We start from the raw sequence: 27,681 nt of genomic DNA, 5'->3' as shown, positions 1-27,681 counted from the left end.
ATGTATCTATGTAAATTCGTTGCCGCGTGTGCTACAGACAGCGAAATAACACAAACAACTACTAAAAACTGCAACAGTAAACAAAACAACAACAAACAACAGCAACAACAGTGCCAGACAACCAGGTGTGCTCATAATTGTGTACCCACTGTACAAAAAATTGGTGGAAAAGGGTATATTTTGTTGAGCAAATCTATGTGGGACAGGGGACAACTGTGATATGTATGTATGTATGTGTGTGAATGTGTATATATGTACATATGTTTGAGATTTATGATCGCGTTCTTCCATGTTCCACATTGATTTTTATACGATTTAAGTAGAGGGTATTTAAAAAACGGGTACATTTGATAAGAACACTCCTGCTTGCTGTTGTTTTTGTTGTAGGTTTTGCCATAGTTGCTCGAGCTACTTTTCTGCCAGACGCGCCTTCGTTTTCGGTTTTTTGTGTTGCTGCATTCATTTGCTTTCAAATAAATTTCCTTTTCAACAAACAGTGCACGGCAGCTGTCAGCATCAAATACAGTCATAATACACATACACATGCTAACAAAAACATACTGACACACATATGAGTACATGTAAATATGTATGTGTGTCAAATATGTAACGCAAAACACACAAGCACATGTACACACATACATGCATACTTAATGCATTTCATTTTATTTTGTTCCCTGATTTGGCATAGCTGAGTAATAGAAACGAACGAATTCTTTGCGCACGATCGTCTATGAATGTATGTGCGACAAGGACAACAATATGAATAATCGCTAACCCATATCTGTGTATTGGACAGGGACAACAACAGGAATAATCGCAAAAAAACAAAGTTAAGAAACCCTTACGTGTAAAACAACAAACTGCAAGAAAGCTCTACTCAAGATGTCTGCAATTAGCAGCCGCAATCAAAAAATGGAACAACAGGTAGGTGTAAATATACGAACTTTTGAATTTACATTCGAATGTGAAAATACTCACTTATATATGTATATCTGAAACTTATTTGCTTTGGATGACTGATTGTCGACCAAAGCTTAAAAACTTGGCAAGTGAATTATTTGTGTCTTTCAGCTTTTGTAATAGAAGTGCTGACTAAGATGAGATGTTTGTTTATACTAAATGCAGGAAAGTGCGAGAAAAGTTTCTTAATACTTGTTACTAGATTATTAGATTATTATAAGAATTTATTGGGGTACTCAGTATATGATCTTGGCAAATGTATAGATCATCATTAAAATTGGAAAAGTTTTATAAGAAAATCTCTCATACATATATGTATATATATATCTTCATTACAGCCTTACCCACATATAAATAAGTGCTTTTATCAGCTCTCATATATGATTCCTTGCTTAGTGCAGCTGTCCCAGCTGGTGTCTTGATATCAAACCACAAGCGCTCAGCAAATTCATGCTGACAGTTTGCCTTCGACGCCCGCTATCAAATCTCCGAGCTCCAGTGTTTGCCGTTGCCTTCGCCATTTGCCAGTTGAGCAAAATCCCCAAGTGCAGCGATTGCTATTGATTGGGCAATCAGTCAATCTGAAGTGAATGAGAAATAAAAGAAATTTTCCAATTAAGATTAAAGCAAAGCTAGCTTAAAGTGCGAAGTACTTCAAAATTGAAGTCAAGCAAACAGAAGATAGTTAATTGCTGTGCGCTAAAAATCTGATGAAACTTAAATTAAAACAAACAAAACAACAATCAGCAAACAAAACAAGCTAAATAAAAATACATTTGCAGCACTTAGCATAACTCAACAGCAATATTTTCTGGGACAGTGCTGTCGTATAATTCATTGTTAAAATACACAAAGGATTAATAAAAAAATAACAACAAAATAAAGGCAAGGAAATAAAATTTCAGGACAGTTGCCCAAAAAGCAGAAAAGAAAAGCTGAATAGTTGATGTTATGCCCCAGCTGTAACCAGGGGCAACTATCCTGGTAATAAACACACACACACACACACATGTACGTATATGTATGTAAACATGTATATTGACATATATGAATAAGTATTTGAAACTTTTGTATTTTTTTTCTTCCTAATTTGGCAACGCGAGTGGGTTTTTGGTAGCAGACAAACATGTAATATCGATTGCATTTGTAATTCAAGCCAAAAAAGCAATAAGTTACCAAATTATTTACCAAGCGCAAACAGCTCTCGACTTATCAAGTACGTGCGCTCGCCGGGTGGGTGTCAAGGACCTCAGGCTGAATCTGAGTGCGACAAAGTCTGCGGTTACTTCATTTTGCTGCCACTGGCCAACAAGACAATCAGCCATTGGCCACACCTAAGCATTCAACACGTTCGCCTGGCCACATCGACGCCCCCTCGATCCACCCTCCCCCGCCCCTTGCGCGCGGAAATGACGCATCGCCCAGACTTTTGTTTTCCACTGCCTATGTGGGTTTTCCTGCGCAGTTGCTTTTATGACTTGCTTGTAATTGAAAGCGTGCGGGTTCTTGACCCATGACTGCCAAAATATATATTTTTATATATGTTATATATATATGTATATATATATATATATTCCTCTATTCAGCAAGCTCGCAAATAATCTCATTGAAATTGAATTTGAAATTCTAGCTTTGCATTGAGAGATTGAGAGCTCAACGTCTTTGATTACATCTCTATTGAACAGAGTTGGAACTTAAGATGCAATCTTTAAGTTGATTTGAACAGGTGTCAATTTCAGGTGTACATACGTTGGGGTGTTCTCTCTGCACTTCAGATGTTCTACCCATATTAAAGCTTCAGCTTGGAAAAAATTTCTCATTCGATTTCTTGATAAAACTTCCTAAAAACTCTCAATTAAATATGTAAATTATTTTTAATCAAGAATAACAAAATTCTTGAAATTCTTGAAAAGTTCAAAGTTTGCCTCATTTCGTTCAAGAATTGTGGGTGTTAGCCACGCCTACAACGACTCTAGCTTAGCTAACTGTATGAAGCAACCCTCGTAGCTGCTGCTGTTTCAGCAAAGTTTTTGGCCAACAATTTGTGGCAAAAAGCCGTGACATGCACACAAACATCAGCATCAAGCAAATCCTTACGAGCTGCGAAAGCAACATAAGCGGCAGGAGACCCTCAGCAAACACTGTAGACAGCAGCATAATAGCTGTCTCTCCGTCTCCCTGTTTGACGTAATATGCAATTTATGCAATGCGAAGCCGATGTCCTGCGGTCTGCGCTCATTTCAATTGTAGATTTCCCATTCCTCAATTGCAATTTGCCAGCGAAGCCCCTGGCACCGGCGGCTTTCCTGCAATTGCAAAAAGCTGGCGCAAAGCTTTCACTAACTGCTGCAGTTAAGTTAAGAGGGAAAAGTAGAAGAAGAAAAAATAAATCGAGCAAATAAACAAAGCTAAAACTGTTCTAATGGAAAATCTAATCAAACACTTCGAACGAATTAAGTTTTCTCAAAGTAATTAATTAACACAAAAGCAGCTCGAGTTTTATGTGCTTTAATGAAAGATTTTGTAATGAAACTTTTGATTTACTGGATTATACATATACATATTGAAGATATCGGTTATTTTTTGAGATTTTTTAAAGGAAAAATTTTGAAAATTTTGAATATTTTTTATCAATTTGACTTTTAGGTTTTTAATGACTTCTTAACAAGATTAATTCGAAAAACATTTAAAAAGAATTTATTAATATTCCAAATAGTTTTACAAATTGATAAATAATACTTAATTATATTCAAAAATTAAAATTAATCATTTACACATTTTTAAATATATTTCTTTTAGTTACAAACTCAATTCAGTAAAACTTTTTTTTTTTTCAAAATAAATTTGCCATTTTTTTTTTTAATTCTACAAAAATTTAGTGGACGACTCACTGAATCTATAAATAAAATCAACTTCTAATTTGTTTATTTTACCTGCAAAATTGAGTGAAATATATAATTTTATGTTTAGTCAGTATCGTACTAGCCTGCCCAGCCACAAAATCAATTACTTTTAACTCTCTTAACTTTGTTAAAAAGAGTTCTTATCACAATCTAGAGCATGTGTCTAAAATTTCAATGCTTTCAATTTATGTTTTTTTTTTAACTAATATACCCCTTTATACTTCAGGCATGAGCACAAACAGCTCACCATAAATTATATTTTCATCTCATGAACAAAAAGTTTTTTTTTGCAATGCAAAATATGCGAATTAGATGAATAGAATCTATTCAAAATGTGAAATGAGCTGGATTTTCTTTTATGAGCATATATAAAGCCAAAGACTGTAACTAGAGTATAATTACCATATTTGATATATATTATATGTGTTGTTAGATATGCAGACTGTAGTTACTCTGTATATATGTGCTTAAAAAATTGTTAAAGAATTTCAGCAAAATTTAAATACTTTTAAATATGCTATATAAATGTATTCTAGAAGAATCTTAAGTAGGATAAATCCCTTTAATTTATGCTTTCTTATGTAAACTCTAATTAGATTTGACCTGTCAAAATCTAATTAGAATGTGCAGTTATCTAAATGAGCATTGAAAGTCGAAGCTTTGTGATTTATTAGTTAATTAATTATATATTCAGGCTTATATTCTGCATTTGACCAGCTAACGAAGATGCAATTAGGAAATCGTAGTTCGAAGCAAGCATTGATTAATTATAAATACACAAATATATGTAGAGAAGAGGCAAAAACTGTCATTTAATTGGATAACGGAACACAATAATGAGCAGGAAAATCTGTGGAAAACATGACACAATAACAATAGCAGGAAAATCTGCGGAAAACATGAAAAGCATGTACGTGACAATTCGATTATTTAATCTATGCTAATTATAGATATTTGTGCGGCAGGTCCTAGATAGCATATGAGGGCTTCATTAGTGTTTTATTACGCTTTGATTGTAAAATAATTACACGAAAGCGATTAAAATGTGCAGCGAGCCCAACAATTTGTGGCAATGCATGAAAAAACGAATGGAAAATTGTTAAACAAAAAACAAATAGAAATTCGCACAGCTAAAATTGGTGTGAACATCGAAAATATATTAAATGCCTCAAGAATCCCCAGGCAAAGCCAGCTTAAGTGCACTGTGATGGCCACTAATTGGGTCAGGGATTAGAGGCGTCTTGCAACTAAAAAAAATGCGTTAAATCAACGTGAACAGCAGCGAGGGAACACTTAACGTGGCTGCTTAAGTTTTCGCCACAATTAGCTGGCTGAGCAACAAGAGCAACAATCAGACCAGACCGCAAATTAGGAAAAAAACCAGTGAGAGAGGGAGCGGCCAAGTGTAACAAAGGATGGCTGAAAATCCCGAGGAAAACTCGAGCTCGCGCTACGGGGAAAACCTGCTGAAATTTTGTGCCATTTCACGCGAATTAATTGTTGCTGGCAATCAAAACAAACGCAGCGGCAACTTTCAAAATATATACACCACTTACCTTATGCTAATTATAATATTTGCACTTGCCTCGAGAGTTCAAGGAACGAAATGAAAACCCCTAAAGCGTCCCAGTGGAAGCAGCTAATGGATATTTAAGAGCATTTTAACACAACTTTGGCGCATAAACGCAAATGCAATGAATATTAATTCTTTTCATTTGCGTGTGTTGAAAAAAGGGAGAACTGACTGTACAGTACTCGCTCGGCACAGCAGACTGAAAGCAACTAATGCCTTGGCTTAGTCGGATAATCATATTTGTTGCCATGTGATATGGCGTCAAAGGGATGCAGCTGCAGCAACTCGACGATGCTAAACTGTGAATGATATTCTCATTTGTTTAAATTTGAATAAGAGGTGTTTATAGTCTTTATATTGTCAACTTTTGGGTATATACAGGGGAAGATATATTTCAAAATTCAAGTCTTTAGTTCAAGAGCAACGAAGTGCTTGAGCAGACAAAAGAACGGACAGGAAGATAGGAAGATGAATTCGATAATGTATATTTTATTTTTTAATTTTTTATATTCATATATTATATATTCTCAAGATAGAGGCTTTGTTAAGACTTTATCTTGCAATATTTGATACAGGAAATCAGAAGCAAAACTTTGTGCTGAGCTCAGCACTTTGAGTTACAACTCTCCATGCAGAAGTGATCGTCGCTCTTAAGAGCTGTGCCTCTTATTTGAAATTCTTCTTCTTATTAACTGCTTATCCAATTGGAACATTATGCTTACCAATTAATATTCCTCTTTGTAATTGTAACTCAAATCTATTGCCAGGACTTTATATTGGCGCACAAGCTAATGCCTCTGCTCGCAAATTCCTGAATGCTCTCAAGCTAGAGCACTAGAGGGCATCATGAGATTACCATCTCCAGGCTCAAAAATGTTTCTTAGAGCAAGAATTTGCTTCATTCTTTAGCGTTCAGTTGAATAAGAATCTAATCGATGAGTTGAGTAGGAATCTTTTACTTTTTCCTTCTTTTTCTTAGCGTGATTCAGTGAGCTTCAATTTTCATATAATATATAATAGTGATAATCACATATAGTGATTATCGATCCATTCAAATCCAACATTTGCTGCACTCAAATGCAAATTTAAGCCAAATTAAGCAAGACGAGCCTTATTATATAGGTGCAGCTATGGATATTAAAGAACATTATATAGATTCAGCTTTTACAAAATTTAAATAATTAAATAACAAAGGCACAGCATGCCATTTTGCTCATTGCGAAATGTTTTCAATTTCGCACGATTGTTATAAATTATTTAATGTCAACAAAGCTGTCTAAAATGCCAGCAGATATTTTAATTAATTTTATTTAATGCTTAATTATCAAGCAAAGGTATGTCAAACGATAGAATTACATATATAAACATATATATATATACTTATAATGTATATAATGTATTTCCTTATACATGCCATAATCTATCTACAACTTGTTTCATTAAAACGTCTGACGGAAGCGCCAAAAAGTCTGCAGCAATAAATTTTTTATTGCCACATTTTAATTTTAGTGACAGACGAAATGGAAATAGCTTAAATGCTTCATTTAGATTGCGGTCACAACCTTTGAGATAAATAATAGGAATAATAATGATATATAAACAAATTATGAATACCCAGAAATCCACCTTGTCCTCCGATGATTGATGAGCAGCTCAAGGACTCGAGTTTATTTTTGAGCACAAATTTGAATCTGTGACCACAGCAAAAACGAAGCTGCTCATAAATCTGTCACCTGCTGAAGTGAGTCACTATTCAAATGTCTCCTAAAAGCTGTCAAATGAGGGTAAAATATACTAAGAGTGTTAGTTGAGGTGAGACGTACGGAAAGGTAAGCTCAAGAGTGGTTTATGGAGGCGAATTGTTGAAGAAATTGTGGCTATGTATAGCAGCTATAGAATGAAGTGAGATGATTTCTATATATGACAGATATCTAGGCAAAAGTGAAGCTAGATTGAAAGATATATGTAAAATATATTTTTATATGATTGAGATAGAGTGAGGCTGCTATAAGTTAAGTTTTCAAAAAACTTCTTCAATAATTAAAGTTTCTAAAAATATTTCAACAAAGAGAAAACGTACTTCAGCTAACAATCTTCAGCTACAGTATAGATATTTTATATATATTCTCTATATTTTGGAATTTCTCTAATAGAAAACTCCAATCTCAATGAGCCTGCAGCTGCTGCCTGCCTGCTGCACACTTTTAATATTCACATCTTATGGCCCCCTTCTGGGGTCAGAGCTGACGCTCGACATGAAAAGAGACTGCAAAATGCGACATTAGCTGTGGCAGGCACTACACAAGGCAACAACACGCCCAATTCTGGTACTGTGTGTGCTTTTTTAAGCCAGACACTCGTCCGCTTAGACACTTCAGCAACTGCCAGCTGGCAGGTGGCACCTGGCAACTGGCAACTGGCACCCGGCTAAAGGCTCGCACAAAAAAAAGACTGTTTGCCTTAGCGATGAAAAGTGATTTTGTAATAAAGCAAAGTGAGATAAGCGGCGGACAGACAGACAGACAGCGCGCGCACGAAGTGACAGAATGAGCGCTGCCGTTGGCTTAACCTGAAACGGGCCAACGTGACGTATGAGCGATATTAAATAATCCGTAATATTAACGCTTGCCTGCCCTTGTCGTTCGGCTGATTTTAAATGCATTTGTGTCAACTTCAACGCAACTGAATTATGATAAGGCACAAGCCTGACCCGAAGCCCAAATTGAGGGCAACGAAGTATGAGTAATCGACCAGGCCCATACGCCACGAAACGTGAATCCGCACAACAAGTATATAAATATAATCAATAAATGCCTAGAACAAACAGTTGTACACCTGGGCACCTGGGCACCTTGGCTACAGTCCAACTTTCACCTTAATTACCAGACCCCGCAACACAGTTAGTGGCCAGGGGTCAAGCCACTAACGTATTCCTCGAGCGCCAACTTTTCATTGACAAAGTCCGAGCGAGGACCTTCAGGTGTTCAGGCCCATTGTCGTCGTCTATCAAACCTGGGAATTATTAATGGTGTGTAACGAGAGTGGGCATCGAACGCACTGCCTGGCCCTATAAACCAGGCCAGCAGAGAGTGATTCACTATGAAATTGGATAAAATTGAGAGTTAATGAGTGCAAAAATCTTATTAACTATAAAAAAATGTACATATTTATTCAGGTTATATTTTTTATAGTTTTATATATATATATATATATATATATATATATATATTGAATTATTTAGCAAGCTGAATTTATCAATTGAGCTTAGCTTTGCATATGCTGAATTCACTCTACAACTTCACTCTATAGTTCTTTTATATAGTAACAAAAAAATATATTTAAAAATTAATTTATATATAAATCTCATAATTAACTTTTAAATATGTTTTTTTTAGCAAAAATTGTAACTTTATCTACAGAAATCTCTCAAATTAAAACTCTCATTTGAGCTGTTCAGTTTACACCATTCTTCAGCTCTCTAAAGAAGCTGCCTCTACCTGTCAACCATAGCCTTAAAAATTATTTAATATTTGTTAAATATTTACTTATTTCATATGCAATCAATTATAGCTGCTTGCAGAACTTTGACTTGTTTCCAAATTGCTAAAAGTAAATTTATTTTAATATTCATTTGACCTTAAACTGACCATAATTCTTTATATTTTCGATAGTTAAATAACTTAACTGACATTAAAAGTAACTAAACTTGAAAAGATTAGCCCAGCGTTGCCATAAATCAAACTGAATAAACTGAGCTTGTTTGCCAGCTACGCCCCGAAACAGATTCATAATTTATGGCAGACGCAAAAGTTTTAAGATACTTAATAGACGTTAGATAATTGAGCTGGGGAAAGGTTTCATATTTGGCTGAGTTGGGTATGAAGAGAGTGGAGTGACTAAGACAGGTGTAGACAGACTAGAGAGATATCTGCGAGAGCTAGAATCTGATAGTTGAGCAGACAGAAGAGACTGCCTTCATTCCCTCTAGATGATTCCCTTGTGTACCCTTTACATCATTCAACCCCTTCAACACTTTGATCATTCACGTGGCATGTTTATCAAAGGCCAGAGTACACATTCGTTTGTCATTGATTCATTCATTGTGGCATTGGTCATCAATATGCGTGGCGGCAGTCGTGCTTGGCTGCCCTTTTAATCATGAACTGGCGCTGACCCAAGCAGGTCTATGTTATGGATTAGTATTGTTAATAAAAGGCCCTCGCCACCCACACCTGTGTCCTTGCACCTGCACTGCATTGCGCGTTCTACGACTTTGTTGTGTTTTATCGATTATGTGTCGCGTTTGTGCCACTTATTTGTTTTGAGAATGAAACAACATATATGTTATTTCTAACCGCACACAGCTAGCTGCAGCGCGCCCATTAATCTAAAGCCCCCACTCAACCACACGGCGTATGCTTGATGGCAATTAAATTGCTTTGCTCCCCCCGCCGAAGCGCGCTGATAACTGCTTTCTCTATGCTGACACAAACACACACATATTTAATATGCGCGGCCATTGTCCTGTTTCCCTGTTTTCCTCTTTTTTATTTTTTCCATAAAATACTCACCTGGCATTGCCATTAACGACATGTGAATGTCGTGGGACTATTAATTACATTCGAAGTCTTGACTCCTCACATTACAAATAGCATTAATGTCCCTGTGCGGGACTTTTCGTTTCCGAAATGGCTTCAATCACTTTGGCCTGCCAAGCGAGACCATAATTATATGAATAATTAATGCAGGTACAGTTGTGCACTCAATTATCGATTTCGATAACATTTATTTGTGGTTTTAATGGCGTATTTATTATTAAGGGCACTGGGACAGTGTTAATATAAATACAAGTATAGCTGCAGTTTTGGTATATATATTTATCGATTTCGATAACAAAACCACATCATTTCACTATACAACTTCAAGTATTTGGGTTAATGAGGATTGCCTGGCGTAAAAGAATAATTAATATTCAAATATGCATACAATTGAGGCTTAGCATGATAAAAGATAATAAAATCATAAGGATAGCAATGTAGTTTGAATATCGATTACGATAACAAATGCAAAATACCTTGTTAACCTGCTTAGAAAACCATGGAATTGAGTTTTGATTAAAACAAACATTTAAGAATTTACATAAATATATAGAAACCAATGCATACTGCTTATTTAAAACAAAAATCGATAACATTGCCGATAGCAACTGTGCAGCTAAGTCTTCTTTTGACATACTAATAACTTTCTTGATTTAGTCTAAGCAGAACTTGCATGACAATAGTCAATAAAAAACATAAACAAAGCAATACATTACGTTTATCGATGTCGATACCGATAACAATTCCATAGCACTGCAACGTACTATGTGATTGATTGAACCTGCGAGAAGTAACTAGGTCAATCGGCAAGAGATTTGCATGACAATGAATAATAAATATAGAGACGTCAATGCAGTTTGTTAATTAAATCGAATATCGATTCCGATAACATTTGTGCAGCGATGCAAATCGTATTGCGTGCGCACAGCACTACGCTTTTGTCTGATACAATTTGCATGACTTAATCAAATTGCAATATTTGCTTTTAGAACACACACACACTCGCACACACACTCGCACACACACACACACACACTCGCACACTCTCTCGCCCTTCTTTTTGAGCATAGAAATAAAAGGCAAACACGCTGGCTGGGTACCTATTCATTCAAGGACACAACTGTCGATTGAAAACAATTCAAAATGTGATATTGGCGTGCCATTCGCACACACACACACACACACAGACACACATCCTTGAGCACAGAAGCCAAATAATGCAGCCGCGCGGAGCTTCTCTTAGCGTAAAGTTTAGTTTGTTAGTCAAAAGCAAAATAAAAGCGAGCTGCAAATGATATCGCTTAAAACATTGAATGCAATTCGAATGTTACTTAGGCAAATCACAACAGCAAATGGCATGACGACACGGCATGGAAGCCATTCGCTGCTGGCGTGAGTTGAGGACAGACCCCAAGCGAAAGTACGTATCACCCTTGCTGACAGCGAGTGCAGCAGTGGCAACAAGGCTAACAAGGCAACAACAGCAACTCAAGTTAATGTTGCTGCAACCACACACTTTAAGCAATTTTTATTGATAAAACTTTTATTATGACTGATGTTGGGGCCAAGGCGACGTCAGCATTTGCATACACACACAGTCAAGCCTGTGGCACAGTGATAAAGTGTGTGTTTAGACAACTTTTTTATGCATGCAAACTGTTGAGATAATAAATAAATCAAGATGGTTCTGGCTAGAAAGTGCACGACTATGAAATACCCTGAACTACGCCCAAATAAAGAGAAATCTGAATAGAGCTTCAAGTAAACTGGCGGACGTAAGACGAAGCTTGTTCAGAAAATATATAAAAAGGAGGCTAAACTATCTCACAAACTCCTTCTAAATATGATAATGCTTAATAGATATATTTCAAAGAAAATTCTGTTAAAGTTTTCGATATTGAAGTTCCACATATTCCATACCAAACATAGAGCACTTAACTTCTATAATACTCGAGCTATGCTTAAGAAAGCAGCACAAATATCGATTTAAATCGATTGTGAACTGAAATAGAAACAGAAACAGTTAACCCACAGCTGGATATTATATAAAACAATACAATTTTCAAACTTCCAATCTTCAGCTGTCAAAGTCTTTGAGTTTGGAACAGACAGACGAACATAACTAGCTCAATCATGCATTAGCTTAGGTCTTTTCTGGTATATTATATATATATTGATAATGAAATATATTTCAATACACACAACTGCATTTGGGTACAGGGTATAGCAATGCCAGTCGCATATACATTTTGCCAGAAACCACACTAATTAGACACTTGATATGGCTTGCTGAGAGCCTACGTCTTTTTGTCGCCCGTAATTAACTGTTCTTGAAGCGAATTGACGTAATTAGAGAGAGAAGTAGAAAATGCCAAATTGTCTTCAGTTGTCCCAGTGACAACTGGCATGCGAAAGAATAGGAGAAGAGCCTTGCCGCAGGATGCCGTCTAGCAATAACAGCCAAGACGTTGACAAGGACAAGGACATAAGCTGGATTTAAGCTGGCAGGGAAAAGTTTATGGCACTCAACTACAACACTCAGCGGACCTGTTGACGACTTTAAATTATTTACAGAACAGCGAACCGCAGGGAATCGTACGAACTGTGTCCAAGCAAGGCTTTTTAGCTGTATCGTGTCTCAATTAGCGTAATTAAATGCTAATTTGGACAATCAAATGAAAGCCAGCCAACAGCATCTACCCCCAACTCGCCCCGTGCTGCACGTAAATTATGGAAATGCCCCTGGGCAGGCTTACCCAACTGCCGTATCCGGGCTGTTGTGCGACTTCGATGGCCGGAGCTCTCATGACATGCAATTGTATTACGTTTACGCATACGCATCGCATACCGCCGCCCCAAGGAATTCAGTCCGAAGTGCATAAATATTAAATCGCATCAGCTTAAATCATGACAGAGTATTTCAGCATTCAATCCAGGCAAAGGATCGCCGTGGACAAACTCTTCAATATCCGTTCATGCATTTAACGCTGTCTTAACAAAAGCCAAAAAAGTTTCCAATTCCAATCCTTAGCAAAAAGAGCAAGCCGAAATGTAAAGGCCAGGCCAGAATGTGAATATTTAATATAAAAAACAGAGAGAAAATTCAACAACTAGTTAGTATTAAGGGACTCCGACTAAGCGGATTAAATGCAAAGGCTTAACAATGTCGAAATGTCAAGCTACACGCAGCTCGATTTAAAGTCCGCTTCAATAGAGATATATGCAATTGCAACAATTGAGAGTGAGTGGATGTGCACGACTGAGAGATACCCGGAATAACTGAATTTATGCAAAAATTTGTTTCAGACTCTATTAAAGGATATAATACAGAATTTATATTAAATATATGGGAGAGTGTATGGAAGTGCACGACTAAAAAATATCCTTACTAAAATGTAACAATTTTATATATGAGCACAACTGCAATTTCTAACTGCACAAATGAATTCTCTTAGCTATATTGATACATAATTTATATTCCAAATATAACAGAAGCTCAATATCTTTTATAATCTATGTCTAGTTGAGCTCATATTTTAAATGCATAAAAATGAAATACATGAAAAGTGCAGCGAGGCTAGTCAAATATAGAAAGTCGGAAAGTCAGCTAAGTAGCAATACACAGAGAAACATGTAAAGGCAAAAGAAATATAAAATAAAATTCAATAGGAGGGAGGGGGAGACGAAGAGATCGAGGGGAAGGCAGGCAAGTAGAGAGAGTTGTTAAAGAAATTCTGTCAATAATACGATAGAAAATGTGAAGGGATAAACACACATATATATAAACACGGATATATAAACACACACACACACACACACACATAATTCTTGCTCTTATTTTTTTTTTTGGCATTTCCACGAAACTTTAAAGCTTTGCGCAACAACATTCAAAGGAAATTGCTGCAACTGCAGTCCTTTCAGCCATTTCCTCAATTGAACAAGAAGAAGAAGCAGAAGTAAAATGCAGGTTAAACAACGAGTTAAAATGTATTTTCTCGTCTATCGCAACGCTGCAGTTGCAGTTGCCCAAGAACAAGTAAAATAAAATACATTTTCAGCTGCGTCTCGGCGAATGTTGAGCCATTAATTAAAATATTTTACTCTTTTCCTATGACCACAAAACTTTAAAGTTTTCCTCAAGTTTCGGAAGGTTCTTTTTTGTTTTTCTTCTCCGCCAAACTTTAGCCGAAAAACTATTGCAACAGCCGTGCAACGTGCTAACAGTGCCGGGAAAATAGCACCAAAATCCCTATCCAAGTTTTTTAATTGTAATTGTTAAAAGTTTTATATTAAGCCAACAGCTGCTTAATCTCATAATCTCATTGTTTAACCATGTAGAATTATTTATTTAAACAGCTTTGATGACAATTATAATTTTATTGAAAATTTAAAAAGGTTTTTGTGGCCTTAAATTTTAGGTTATTTCAGAATGTTAAAGGTGTTAAAAAAATTATTAATAAACATTTGGAATATCTGAAACCTCTAGCATGTTAACTTTTTCTGGTTTCAGATTCGTTTTTAGTCAGTCTAAAATCTTAAAAAAAATATAGTCTGCTTTTTTGGCTAGTACATTCAGTTGACCAGTTTATTGGCCATGCTGAAGACTTAAAGATTTAAGTAAGTAAATTATAAAAAATTAGAATGAAAAGCTTAGAGATTAGTTTATATGGTATAGAAAACCAAATAGCATTTGTAAACTCCACATACATCAAGCTTAGCTTCTGATAGCTTAAAAACAGCAACAAAAAAATTATAGAATATATATAAAACAAATATTAAAAAATATATATATATAAATTAAAGAAAAAAATATATATCTATTTATATAAAATATAATAAATAAATAAAATAATATATAAACATTCAGAAAACAGCTCTATAAAAGATAAAAACATTTAGTCAAATTTATAATAATATAATTATATAATAATATTCCACAAGTCATTCAAGCGCTGAATCCAGATCTGAAATTTATAATTTGTTAATTATTTTGGATATAGCTTGGCTTAGAATTTTTAAGAAAAATCCAGATTTTCAGATATGTATAAGAGATTCTAACAGCAAAGGAAATTCTCTGATCAGTCAAACTGCACACTCCTCTCTTTGCCTCCCTCTGCCCATGTATCTGTATCGCCTCTTCCCCCCTTACTCCACTCCTTAGTCAACAGAGACTTTTTCTCTTTTGGTTTCGAATTTGACTTGGTCTACAGCAATTGAATATTTAATGGCTATTAGAGCCTGTTAGTAGAGCATCCCACGTAAAAGCCACTTCCAGTGACTGTGCTCAAAATATTGTCCAATCTAAAGTTGGCAGTAAATTTGTAAACGTTTTCGCTTCTCATTTTAGCCGTGCATTGTTTGCCAATTGCCCAGGCAATCATTCACTCAGCCAGCAGCTTCTCAAACATATATTTCGTGACTAAATTAGACGAGCTCTCGGGGCAGATCAAATTTATGTGCTTGCCCGCGCAATCTTTTGCTTTTAACGGCAAGTCATTTAATGTTGGGCCATTGTCGCCCTGCCGCGACCTGTTTCTGGAAACATATTAAATATTTGTATAAATGACTCGAAGGCCGCAGTGCCTTTAGGCCTGCCTCTGTTAGCCGCAGTGAAACGTATTTGCATAAGGGACGAGCGCGCAAAGTTTCTGTTGCCTGTTTGACTTTGGCTTTATTGAACTGGCCGACAGCGTGATGAAGCAGTCAAGTCAAGTTTGACCTCTCTTTAATAAACATATTGTGAAGCGAGTGCGAAAAGAGTGAAATTCAAGGAACCTTTGTTATGCAGCACAAACAGAGCCTCACACACACACACACACTGAGAGGGAGAGCTATGAATACACACATGTGTGTGTGTAAACATAACAAAGGCTGCCTTTTGCCCTGGGCTCAGTTACTTTGCGTCGTTTGTGGCGCGTTTGTTTTGTCACATGCCCCCGCGCCACTTGCCACGCTTGCCACATGCCACAGCATACTTTGAGGCGTTTGCAGCATCCAATGCCGTTGCCGTTGCCGTTGCCGTTGCCTCTGCCGTTGTTATTCGAAATTTGCATACAGAGTGTAAAGGCAATTGTGCCACTTAGGCCACTACAAAACGCAGCTAATTTCTCCCCAAGGGCCCGAACACGCCTCTCAAATATTGTGCGCAAATTGCAAGAGCTCGAACATAACGTGGCATGCCTTCGCAGTTATTTTTCTAATGCCAGGTAGATTTAAGCGGCTTAAGGCCTGTCAACAGCTCAAGGCAGCTTCATCAAAGTTTTTCCCTTTTAAGAAGCAAAGCAAAAAAAAAACTTAATGCCAAAACCCGCAAGACGCAAAGCCGCAGCAGTGTCCTGATTTCACAGGATGCAGAGGAAAAAAGGAGTGGAAAACATTCGCTTATATTACACATATTTAGAGCTCTTAACCTTCTCGTGATGTGTAGCTGTCGTCATCTCCGCTCGAACATTAAGCCGGATATTAAGCGTGCATCTTGGAATGCTTTAGAAGCTCACAATTTGTCGACTCTCGGAATATTTGTAACTAACTAGGCTCAGGTCTGGGGCGTCTCTCGAGCACTTGGAGTAGTTTGATTGATGGGGACAAAGTATTTGTGGGAGCTGTAATGTTTGTGGACTTATTTCAGATGAGTTCCAATTGACTATAAGAGAGAGAGAGAGATAGAGAATATAACTCCATTTTTTTTTTTTATTAATATATTTATTTAGTTGCAGCTTATTGTCTTAGACTCTATAACTCTATTATATTTACACACATCATACCACAGCTCATCAAGCTGATAGCTCACAAACAGACAGCAGAAATGAGAACCAAGTTCTTCAATTGTACAAAGTATTCCCTTGCTCTATTTGTATAATAGAATTGAATTTAAATTCGATTTTACATAATTGTATCAATGAAATAATTATATTTATTTTACCCATTTAAATTACATATATTTTCAGCTGAACTTTAAGCGTATTAAATTTAAGTTTTAATTTACCTATATTTCTCAGTAGCTCTGCACTTTTTCCAGTAATTCTTAGCGCTGTTAATGAGCTGACTTTAAATCAAAATTTTAGCTGCACTTTGAGCTGCAAAGCATTTGACTTCATTAGCTGAAGTAGTTTTCACAGAATTTCTTATTTGCTAGAAAATTGGCAAACATTGAATTTGGCCATAAATTACAGCCATTTTATGCACAGATAGTTGGGCTGTAAAGTAAGCTGAAAGTGGCTTGAAAAAGAGTTCAATGCTTTAAGCTAGAGGCGCAGACTACAAAAGCTAATAATGTTAAGTTAGCATAGCCTAATATATATATATACATAGCATATATATGTAACATATATGCTCATTGAATATGCACAGTTTATGAATATTTAACTTGGATTTATTATGTGGCAAGCTCAGCACATTTACGTGTGTAGCATAAAAAGAGGAATCCCAGTTGCACAGCCAGCCAGTTCTTTATGATTTCAGCGTTTTCAACTAAAAAAATATCATTTTCATTGCACATAAAAATATCAATTAAATATATGTATATATATTGCCCAATTAATTAAAGTTTATTACAATCAAAAAATTTAATTTTATTTCCTTAAATTTGCTTAAATTTGTAAAAATTTATGAAATTAATTTTAAATATATAAACGTTTTATTTAAATATTTAAAAATACAAAATACAAAATCTATAAAAATAAATAGGAAATCCGGAATAAAGCTGGATTTTGTGCGCACTTTTTGTGACATGAGAGGGCAACGTGTTGGCTTAATGAAGCGACGACTAAATGGCAGCCCAACAATGGGTCAACACACACGCATGGGTCGACTCAAAGCCAAAAGGTGTTAGCTGACAAAAAACTGACAATAGTTTGCAGCCATCCATTCCTGCCTCCCTTTCCGCCCTCTTCCCTTTAAATCTGTGGCACATTCAACGTTTTTTGCTTAGGTTAAGCGTCGGGTCATGCGAGTCGCCGTCCATTGACCAGCCAAACCGTTGAGTACTTTTCCAAGCCATTGCACAGCTGATTTTATGGCTAAGGGCTGCTCATCAGTCGATCCGTCATTTAATAGTTCGCCAACTGTTCGCAGCCCATGTGCTAGATTCAATTTAAATCGAAAATGTACTAAATACATGCGCGCTCCTAGCTGTCTGTCTGGCTTTGCATTTGGGCCCAGCCCAATCTAATCCGACGTAATACATGAAAATACTGTTTAATCCCGAATGGCTAAACAGCAGAAAAGCAAGAAAAAGGTCCTTTGCACAGGCTGCTGCCATGTTGTTGTTATATTGTAATGTGGTTCGCACATTTATAAACAAGTACAAGAATTGCCTGGCGCATAAGACATGCACAGCAGATACCCTGTAGCAAGTGTCTATATAGAAAAGGGCAAGGAGAGATGGAAGATACGTGACGTTCCTTGACAACTCCAGTCTAGGAAGTGCCTGACTATGAGATACCCTGAACCAAGTTGTGTGCGCTACAATCAGCTCATATATTAGCATAAGTATAGTATAGAAAGTTTATATGGAGAAAAGTGTAAGAAAAGGCAGCAACTAAACAGCTGTGCTCCAGTCTAGCAACTGCCTGACTCTAAAATATCCTGAACCTTGTCTAGAGCTCCACAATCAGCTCACATTTTAGTATTTAATACTCACTGAGGCAACTAAACATGCCACTCTAGTTATTCTACAGGGTATATGCAACAGAGCAGCAAGCAGTGCTGCCTCTGTTTTAGTGCTGCTGACATTATCAATTTCGCTGTGCCACGCTGCGTATGAGTAATCATTTTATTGCGCGACCCTAAATGTTGGTGAAGCCACGCACAGTTCCAAGTCGGCTCATTGAAGCATATGCTGCATGGATGTGTGTGCGTGTGTGTGTGTAGGTGTGTAGGTGTGTAGGTGTGTGTGTGTGTGTGCGTGTGTGTGTGTGTGTGTGTGTGTGTGTGTGTAGGTGTGTATGGCTGCAAGTGCTTTTTATTACCCACTGTGTGGCAAGGCTCTTTCGTTTTACGCAAATTTTGTCCGCCTAAATTAATATAAACGCGCAAAGCCAAATTCAAAAAAATTCAGAACGCTGCAGTTAGACGACTGCGTGATACTCGCTCACGATGCCAAAACAATTTCATTTGAACTTTTTGAATGTGCCTCATAAAGAAGTGCAATAGATGTCCCTGCTTGACTCAAAAAACGTTAAAGATTTAGCTTCTTTTGCGATTGACTACGTCTACAAGCTGACGTATGTGCATAGAAATGTGGCTCAATCTGTAAAGCAGATCTAGAGCAGTTTATCTGGTAGCTATAGCCATAAAAGCTTGAGATTTCTATTAACAGATGCTATAGACGAGGCTGCTTTAGTGCCATAAGTGTGCGCTTTATAGGCTGATATCGGGTGGGCTATGTGCATAATACCTTAACCTGTTTTAGCTTTACAAGGCAGAGCTGTAGACGACTATCTTTAGGAACTTTTAACACTCTGGGTATTTCGACTGCTCCCCCTCTCAGTCGCAGAGCCAAAGCCAGCCAAGCTAATATATCCCTTTCAGTCATTAAGCCAGCATACATATTGCCTTGCATGTTCCATGTGAGCCCATAAATTTTTGGTTATTGCCGAGCAAAAATGAATTTAATAAGCCCTATCAAAAATGCAGCAAAGAGAATCTTAGCTGGAAATGAGAAACTTGCTGCGGGGCTAATCGAATTTTGTCAGCTGAAAATTGCTGAAAAGTCAACCCGATTGTGGACTGCAGAGATTCGATGGAGGCTAGAGAAGCGCGCGCTGTTTGAATGCCTTTTGCCTGCGCCTAGCCGGAGCAACTGGCAAATTGGTTCCCACATAGAGAGAGAGAGTGAGTGGGAGAGGGGGGGAGAGGGGCGTTAGCTTGTTACGAAATATATGTAATTGCAGATAAATTACAGAGCCGTTGACAAAAACTTTCGCCATTTGAATAAAGCAAAGGGGGGCACGATAAAAAAAACGAGGCGGCAATTGAGACTAGTGGCACACACAGTCAAGTAGTAGGTGTGTGTGTGAGTGTGTGTGTGAGTGGGGCGATGGACGCGAACCCCATCAAGGCGACGTTTTTGCGCAGCACTCAAAAACAAATTCATTAAATTTGCGCTAATACGGCGTTTGGATTTGGATTCCGAATGGGATTTGCTTTTACGCTTTTTGCAATTGCCGTAGCCGTAGCCTGCTTAAATTGATGACGTCGTTGGGCTTAAATGAAACACTTGTACGCGGGCTGGCATATCCGTAGCTGAGCGAGCACGTGCGAAACGCGCCGGACAGCCGCACTCGAACGCCAACTGAGACTTAGTTGACAATTTGCACTCGTGCTGATAGCGCTCGCCGGTGCAGTAATATGTGTGGCTGACGCTGAAGATGTCGTAAATCTCTCTCTGATAAGTGAGTGGGTTGTGGGTGCCATGGAGCACACACACACATGCACAGCCGTCCCAGTACTTAGCCGCTCCAGTGGCACACTCGGGCGATAGTCGCAACGCGTACGCCGCAGAGGTCAGACCGAGCAACGCGCGCGCGCTTGTTTCATGTCCGTGTTCAAGACATTCGTGGCGCTGGCCATCGCCTGGCTGAGCGTGACTGCCCACTGCGATAGCGATTCGTATTACGAGAAATATTATGCCGCGCGACGCTTTGTGCCGCTCAAGCGCAACGCGCCGCTGACGTTCAACTTCACCCTAACGCTGTCCCAGCGCGATGAGCTAGCGCCGCACGAGCGACCCGCTCTGGTTGGCAATCTGGCCGCTTTGGGCAGCTGGCAGGCGGATCGCGCTGTGCTCCTGAACCGCACGGCCGTGCACAATGTCTGGATGGGATCCGTGTTGCTGCCACAAAACAGCAGCGTTGAGTACCGTTACTTTGTGGCAGCCGTGGGACGTGCCGGCGGCGTACAGGTGCGTCGCTGGGAGTCGCATATCCACGCGCATGCCTTCAACACCACGAAGCTGCCAGGCAATCGCAGCGACGAGCTGGGCACCATCGATGGCCAGCGGCAGCTGAGCCGCGGCTGGCTGCAGACCTCCGGCTCCATTGTGCAGTTCAAGGTGTTCCGAAAGGCTTTGCGATTGGAGGAGCAAACGGCGCCCAGCGGCGCAGCCCTGCGTCTGCGCGTGCAGCCAGTGCATCCCGACAGTCTGTCGCCCATTCTCAGCTCCGCCTCAGCCAACGTGGAGTACGCGCGCATGGTCTACGCAGAGAGCCAGCTGCGTGCCCAGCCGGAGTACGGCGTGCCCTATGATGCCAGCAACGACCTGCTCATGTTCCATGTGACGCTCGACCAGCTACAGCAGGTGGCCTACCAGCTGGAGGTCTATGGCGAGCAGCAGGACCTGGTGCGCCTGCTGGGCTACGTGCACCTGCAGCCCGGCGCGCTGACTGGCAGCGAGGGCAACCTGACGCTGCAGCTGCTATCGCCCGTGTGGCAGCGCGTCGTTGGCGAGCTGCAGCTGCAGTATCTGCTGGTGCGTCCCATGGTCAATGGCAGCGCAGATTTTCGCACCAGCTTCGTCAACTATTGGCGTGGCAATTGGACGGCGCTGGAGATCGGCCATCGCGGGCTGGGCAAGAGCCTGACGCTGCCCTCGACGACGGCGGCGCCGCTCATCGAGAACACGCTCTCCTCCTTGCTGGGCGCCGGCGAGCTGGGCGCCGATCTTATCGAGTTCGATGTGCAGCTGACCAGCGATCTGGTGCCCATCATTCATCACGACTACTCGATACGCGTCTGCATCGACTCGAAGACGCCGACCAGCAAGAACGACCTGACCGAGGTGCTGCTCAAGGACATCACCTACGAGCAGCTGAAGCAGCTCAAGACCTACCAGATCGTGAACAACAAGATCATCGAGTATCCGGCGCACAGCAATGTCGAGGAGGTCGAGCAGCGTCTGTTCCCCACGCTGCAGGACCTCTTCGAGCGGGTGCCCCACACCGTTGGCTTGGACATCGAAATCAAGTGGCCACAGCTGAAGTCCAACGGCCTCAACGAGAGCGAGCAGACGATTGACAAGAACTTGTTCGTGGACCGCATACTGGAGGTGGTGCAGCGACATGGCTGCGGCCGCCTCAACATCCTGAAGAGCTTCGACGCGGACCTGTGCACGATGCTGCGCTTCAAGCAGAACATGTATCCGGTGCTGTTCCTGACCAGCAGCAAGGAGAACGCCTTCGCCGATCCGCGCACCGCCAACGTCGAGCAGAGCATCAACTTTGCCCAGGCCATGGACCTGGCTGGCATTGTGCCCAATGCCGTGTTCTTCAAAGCTGAGCCCACTCTGGTGGAGCGGGCCAAGGCACAGCTGCCGCTGCTGCTGCTCTGGGGCGCTGATCTAAAGGATCGCGACTCGATCGATTGGTTCCTGCAGCTGGGACCCACCGGTGTCATCTACGATCGCATGGACCTCTGGCTGCCGCCGCTCAAGTCGAGCGCCTTCGAGCTCGAGCTGGATTTGCCCGGCTTCTTTCAATTACAGTGTGCGCCCGCTACAAAGCAACGCGCCGCCAATGCCACCATCGAGAGTATTCTGAGCAATGTAAACGTTCTATAGATTCCATTTAAGTACTTTGCACTTTAATGCCAAGCAATAAAGCGAGAAAGAAGAAGAAACCAACAAAAAAAAATGACCTCCTTTCGCTCTGTTTTACTGTGAAACGTGTTCATTTCCTCGACAGCTTCCTGATTGCGCTACGTGTCCGCGAGCAGCTGTTCGCTATTCTATTCACGCTTCAATAAAAAAGTCGCTAAAAACAGGGCAGACGCAGTCGCAGCGACTGCGCGATGCGCGCTCAACTTGAAATTCCTGAGAAGTCCAAGAATTATTGCAATTGCTCCACAAGCTGGGCTCTTGGCGTGGGAGCATGACTCTTTGAGAGGGCCCTAAGTAAATCTAGTCCCCAACCAATATGCCCCTCACTTGAATAAGCATAAAAAAGGATTTCAAATTTCTACACTGCCAATTGCCTTTGCCGTTGAAGAGCGCCCAGAGAGAAATCCTTTTTGTAGCTCACATTTTGCAGTCGAAAGGATGCAGTTGCTAAGGCATTGTCAGCAGTGGAATAATAGTTCATAAAGTGACAAATGCCAAAATGGCAAAATGCTATTAAATGCTTCTTGAGTAACAGCTTTGCTCTGCTATGATATATAGAAATATATATATACAATATATTTGCAAATGCAATCATATAAACAGCGCCATTTATTTAGCTGAACTTGAAATTGAAATGCTTAATGAAATCAGTGCCATGAAGCAGCCGCCCCAGTGGAGAGCTCATGTCAAATCGTGTCGCTCGCAAGGGGCGAGCAGGGCGAGGCAGCTGGTGCAGCTCTGCTGTGATTTGATGTGATGCAACTGGCACTGCCACAGCGACACAGGTATTCAGGCAAGCCTCTATCAAGCTGCAGCAGCATCCGCAGTTGCATAACCATGTAGGTGAGTGTCGAGCAGTTGGCTTAATATGCCAAGGGCTGCAGCTCAAATTACACCAGATCACGTTTGGGAAACACAGGCAGGCACACACACACGCACAAACACACACACACACACACACACACACACTCACACACACACACACTCACACACACACACACACACACACACACACACACACACACTCACACACACAGTGCAAAATAATGTGTGTTTCCATACTAATTCACTTGCAATTGGAATCCAACTGGGAATCCAATTAGATTTCTTATTTATGCAAATTAATTTGCTAGCTAAAAATAAGAAAATTAGATACGAGCACATATAATTGTATCTTGAAATATATTAAGTATAATTACATTGGGCAATCAACTGGCTGTTTGCCTTGCTTTTTTATATAAATATTTATTGCTCATATATTTGCTACACTCGAAGAAAATGCTGTGTGATAGAAAAACAATTTGAAGCTAGATTTATAACTCACAATTAAACAAAATACAGATGCATAATCAGCTAATACCCTGCAATAAAGTTGTTTATGAAACCCAGGCAAGGAAGCGATAAGCGTTAATTGAATAAAGTAGCTGAACAATTATTATAAACAAAAACAAACTTATCAGAAATATGCATTCGCATGGCCATAAAGATATTGAAATATTTTCTGACAAATGTAATCCAAATTGATGGCTAATCTCGATGGCAGTCAAGATTAAGTTAAGTAAGTTAAGTAGATAAAGAACAGACTCAGAACTGATTACTTTGTCAGCTGTGCCAAAACAGGAATCAATTTTATTGAATTGAGTAAAGTCAATGCAAGGCCTAAATCAAGCGAAAAAAACCTACTTAGAGATACTTTACGCGCTGTGCCTGTTACAAATATTGCCACAAAGCTACTATGCCCTGATTTTCCAGTTTTAATGGTTAAAAAGTCAAAGCTTTGCCATAGGGAAACACTAAGGACCTGTTCTATAGCTCGATACACCGCGTTACAATGGCTCACCTGCTATATCTGTGTCTCTCTCAGCACAAATTGATGCACTTTGTTCGAGTTACATTGCAATATTCATGAAATATAGCAAAAGTTGAACTGTTTTGGCTTTTGGAATGTGAACGAGCTTTGACTTCGGCTATGCATGAGAACTCAATAAAATGAAATCAAATTGCTGAGTTTCTTTTATTTATTTGAGAGTTATTTTTACAAATTTCAAGCATCATCAAAATATGTGTAGCTACGCTCAATAAATAAACAATGTTTCAATCAAATATAGAAAAAGTTTTGATTGAAAAACAAAGCAAAAAATTGAACTGAAGCAAAAGGAAACCAAAAATATTTTGTATATGATTAGCAGCTGAGAGCTGATGATAGAAACATGATTGCCAATTAGCTGTATATATACACATATGTATATATATATATAAATGAACATGCAGTTAAATAAGTAAATAAATAAATAAAAATCCTTTAAATATATGCAAAACTCCAGCTCAACTAAAAGCAAGACTAAAAAATGTAAAGTCAAGATTTCTGGCACAGGTCTGTCAAGTCTTGCATAACTTTTTTGTTATCACATATCATATATTGAATGATTGATAAATATTATGAAAAACATGTTTTGCAGCGCCAGCTGATGGACGCTTACATTCGTCAGAAGCGCGCATCGCCTGGCATGGTGCAGGCCAGCGATCTGCAGATGAGCCGTCCGATGTCCGGCATGCGTAGCAACAGCCGCGAGCTGCATGCCTACGATGGGCCAATGCAGTTTATAGGCTCGCCACACAATCCCGATCAGATATTGAGCAACAACAGCCCAGGTGTTCATCTAACCAGCAGCCTGAACTCGAGCCGCAACAACTCGAACAACTTGCGCAGCCTTAGCACCATCAATCAAGAAGGTGAGCGAAAGAGCTTGATTGAAATGAGTTTATACAGTTTACCTATATCTCCATGAAATTGCAGACTTAATCGAGGAGATCTCGTCGCACGAGCTGGAGGATGAGGAGAGCAGTCCCGTGACGGTGGTCGAGCAACCGATCCAGCCGCAAAGCGCCAATTCGTTGCAATCGCAGCGCATTCGCAGCGGCCAGCCACCGTTCAACGAGACGCTGGACGAGGACGACTATGCCAATCGCAACATATCGGGCGTGGCTGCAGTGCGTCCAGCCGCCATTGCCTCGCCCTATAAGGACAGCGCCGCCATCGAGGGCAGCAACGGCACAGCCAACGGCAGCGGCAGCATCGGCGGCAGCGGCGAGTCCGAGGGCGATGTCATCGGCAACATTGATCAGTTCGTTATGCAGCCGGCGCCGCAGGGTGTGCTCTACAAGTGCCGCATCACGCGCGATCGCAAGGGCATGGATCGTGGCCTATTCCCCATTTACTATCTGCACCTGGAGCGAGACTATGGCAAGAAAATCTTTCTGCTGGGTGGTAAGTACTTCGTAGAGTTGAGGCTCAGAGCGGACACTAAATATTCCACCTTATTGCCAAGGCCGCAAGAGAAAGAAGAGCAAAACATCCAACTACATTGTTAGCTGCGACCCCACCGATCTGTCGCGCAATGCAGACGGCTTCTGCGGCAAGCTGCGCTCCAATGTGTTCGGCACATCCTTCACGGTGTTCGACAATGGCAACAAGGAGAGCACCGAGAGTCCACGACTCGATCTGGCAGTTATTATCTACGTAGGTCCCAAATGATACCCCGAGTCTATGGCAATCACTATTCACACTTTCAATTTACGTAGGACACCAACATTCTGGGCTTCAAGGGACCGCGCAATATGACTGTGATACTGCCGGGCATGACTGAGGACGATCAGCGTGTCAAGATCAGCTCAGCGGATCCCAAGCAGCAGGGCATACTCGACTTGTGGAAGATGAAGGTTAGTCGTATAACATTTGCCGCAGCTTTGCAGTTCGTTCACAGTGTCAATCTCTCCCCCAGAACATGGACAACATCGTGGAGCTGCACAATAAGACGCCCGTCTGGAACGATGAGACCCAATCGTATGTGCTCAATTTTCACGGTCGCGTCACGCAGGCCTCGGTCAAGAACTTTCAGTTGGTGCACGACTCGGATCCGGAGTATATAGTCATGCAGTTTGGACGCACGTCCGAGGACGTATTCACCATGGACTATCGCTATCCGCTGTGCGCCATGCAGGCCTTTGCCATAGCTCTGAGCAGTTTTGATGGTAAAATTGCCTGCGAGTGAATCAAGATCAAGATGAGCCCTGGCATTGATATAGAAATGTTTACGCATGCCTTATTATGCTCGACTATGCATACCCTAACTCAAGTTAAATGCGGTCGTCTAGAATGTAAGAAGTATCAGAAGAGAAAGGGAGAAGAAGGCTCCTATCAGGCATCGGCTATACATATATATATATATGTATATGTTATTCAGATGTGTTAATACAGCAGAGAGTCAAGCATTATTTTTCACGAAATACCCTACAAAGACCAACAGCTCAACAAAATACAATTTCTTACATTTTCAATAGTTTTTCCTTCGCAAAATGCTTCAAACTTTAGCTTGATCCAGACTTATTTAAGTATTTTCTGTACAAATATTCACTTCATATGTATAATTTAGTATTATTTTATGATTTGAACATATATAGTCTATAATTCTAGTCAGTCGAAGTGCGCGTCCAGTTGGCTTTGTCTATTATATGAATGCGGCACAGTAGGCAACAAATCACATATTTCTATATAAATAGACATATATCTAAACATATTTATTGTAAATTACTATATATATATAAAATGTCTACTCACCGATTTTGTAAACAGACCCAAAAACAAAATAATACAAAGTCTATCTTCATCTTTAATTATTCACATTCAAATTGAATAATTCATAAAGAAATCAAAAGAACAAAAATCAAAAACAATTTCAAAAATACTAAAATCGATTTTATAATTTGAATACAGCTCGAAATGAATATATATAAAATATATATATAAACTATTTATATTGATGTATCTAGATCAAAAGAAATTACTATTAGTGCATAAGAGAGCATTACTATTTGTGCCGAGCTCTTATTGTAGTTAAGAAACAATCTAATTTAATAAACAATTATTTTTCAAACAACTATTTATGTATATCAAATTAAAAATATATATATATATAAAATCAAAAGCAAAACATAAAATTAAAAAAACCTATTTAATAATTTAATTTGATTTAAATTTGTCTAATAATT

The 27,681-nt window shown here is 39.6% G+C and overlaps 2 protein-coding genes across 3 annotated transcripts; both read left to right on the top strand.

Moving 5' to 3' along the window:
• The first annotated feature begins 691 nt into the window (after nt 1-691).
• On the top strand, nt 692-27,264 carry LOC111597069 (protein king tubby). 2 transcript variants are annotated; one of them, XM_030226176.1, is made up of 6 exons: nt 692-927; nt 25,092-25,365; nt 25,430-25,900; nt 25,962-26,152; nt 26,215-26,352; nt 26,415-27,264. In XM_030226176.1, the coding sequence occupies exons 1-6, from the start codon at nt 886-888 to the stop codon at nt 26,682-26,684; spliced, it is 1,386 nt and encodes a 461-aa protein (XP_030082036.1). In that variant the 5' UTR covers nt 692-885; the 3' UTR covers nt 26,685-27,264. The 2 variants fall into 2 exon arrangements, with proteins under 2 accessions (XP_030082036.1, XP_023167364.1); XM_023311596.2 differs by lacking the exon at nt 692-927 and adding an exon at nt 24,972-25,006.
• On the top strand, nt 20,499-22,664 carry LOC111597068 (glycerophosphocholine phosphodiesterase GPCPD1). The gene has a single exon (XM_023311594.2). The coding sequence runs from the start codon at nt 20,575-20,577 to the stop codon at nt 22,591-22,593; it is 2,019 nt and encodes a 672-aa protein (XP_023167362.2). The 5' UTR covers nt 20,499-20,574; the 3' UTR covers nt 22,594-22,664.
• Nucleotides 27,265-27,681: the final 417 nt, after the last annotated feature.

Source organism: Drosophila hydei, unplaced genomic scaffold, assembly GCF_003285905.1.
Source record: "Drosophila hydei strain 15085-1641.00,03,60 unplaced genomic scaffold, DhydRS2 tig00000060-arrow-pilon, whole genome shotgun sequence".
In the NCBI taxonomy this organism is placed as follows: Eukaryota; Metazoa; Arthropoda; class Insecta; order Diptera; family Drosophilidae; genus Drosophila; species Drosophila hydei.
Note: the sequence above shows the minus strand (reverse complement) of the source record. Positions and strands in the feature narration are given on the sequence as shown.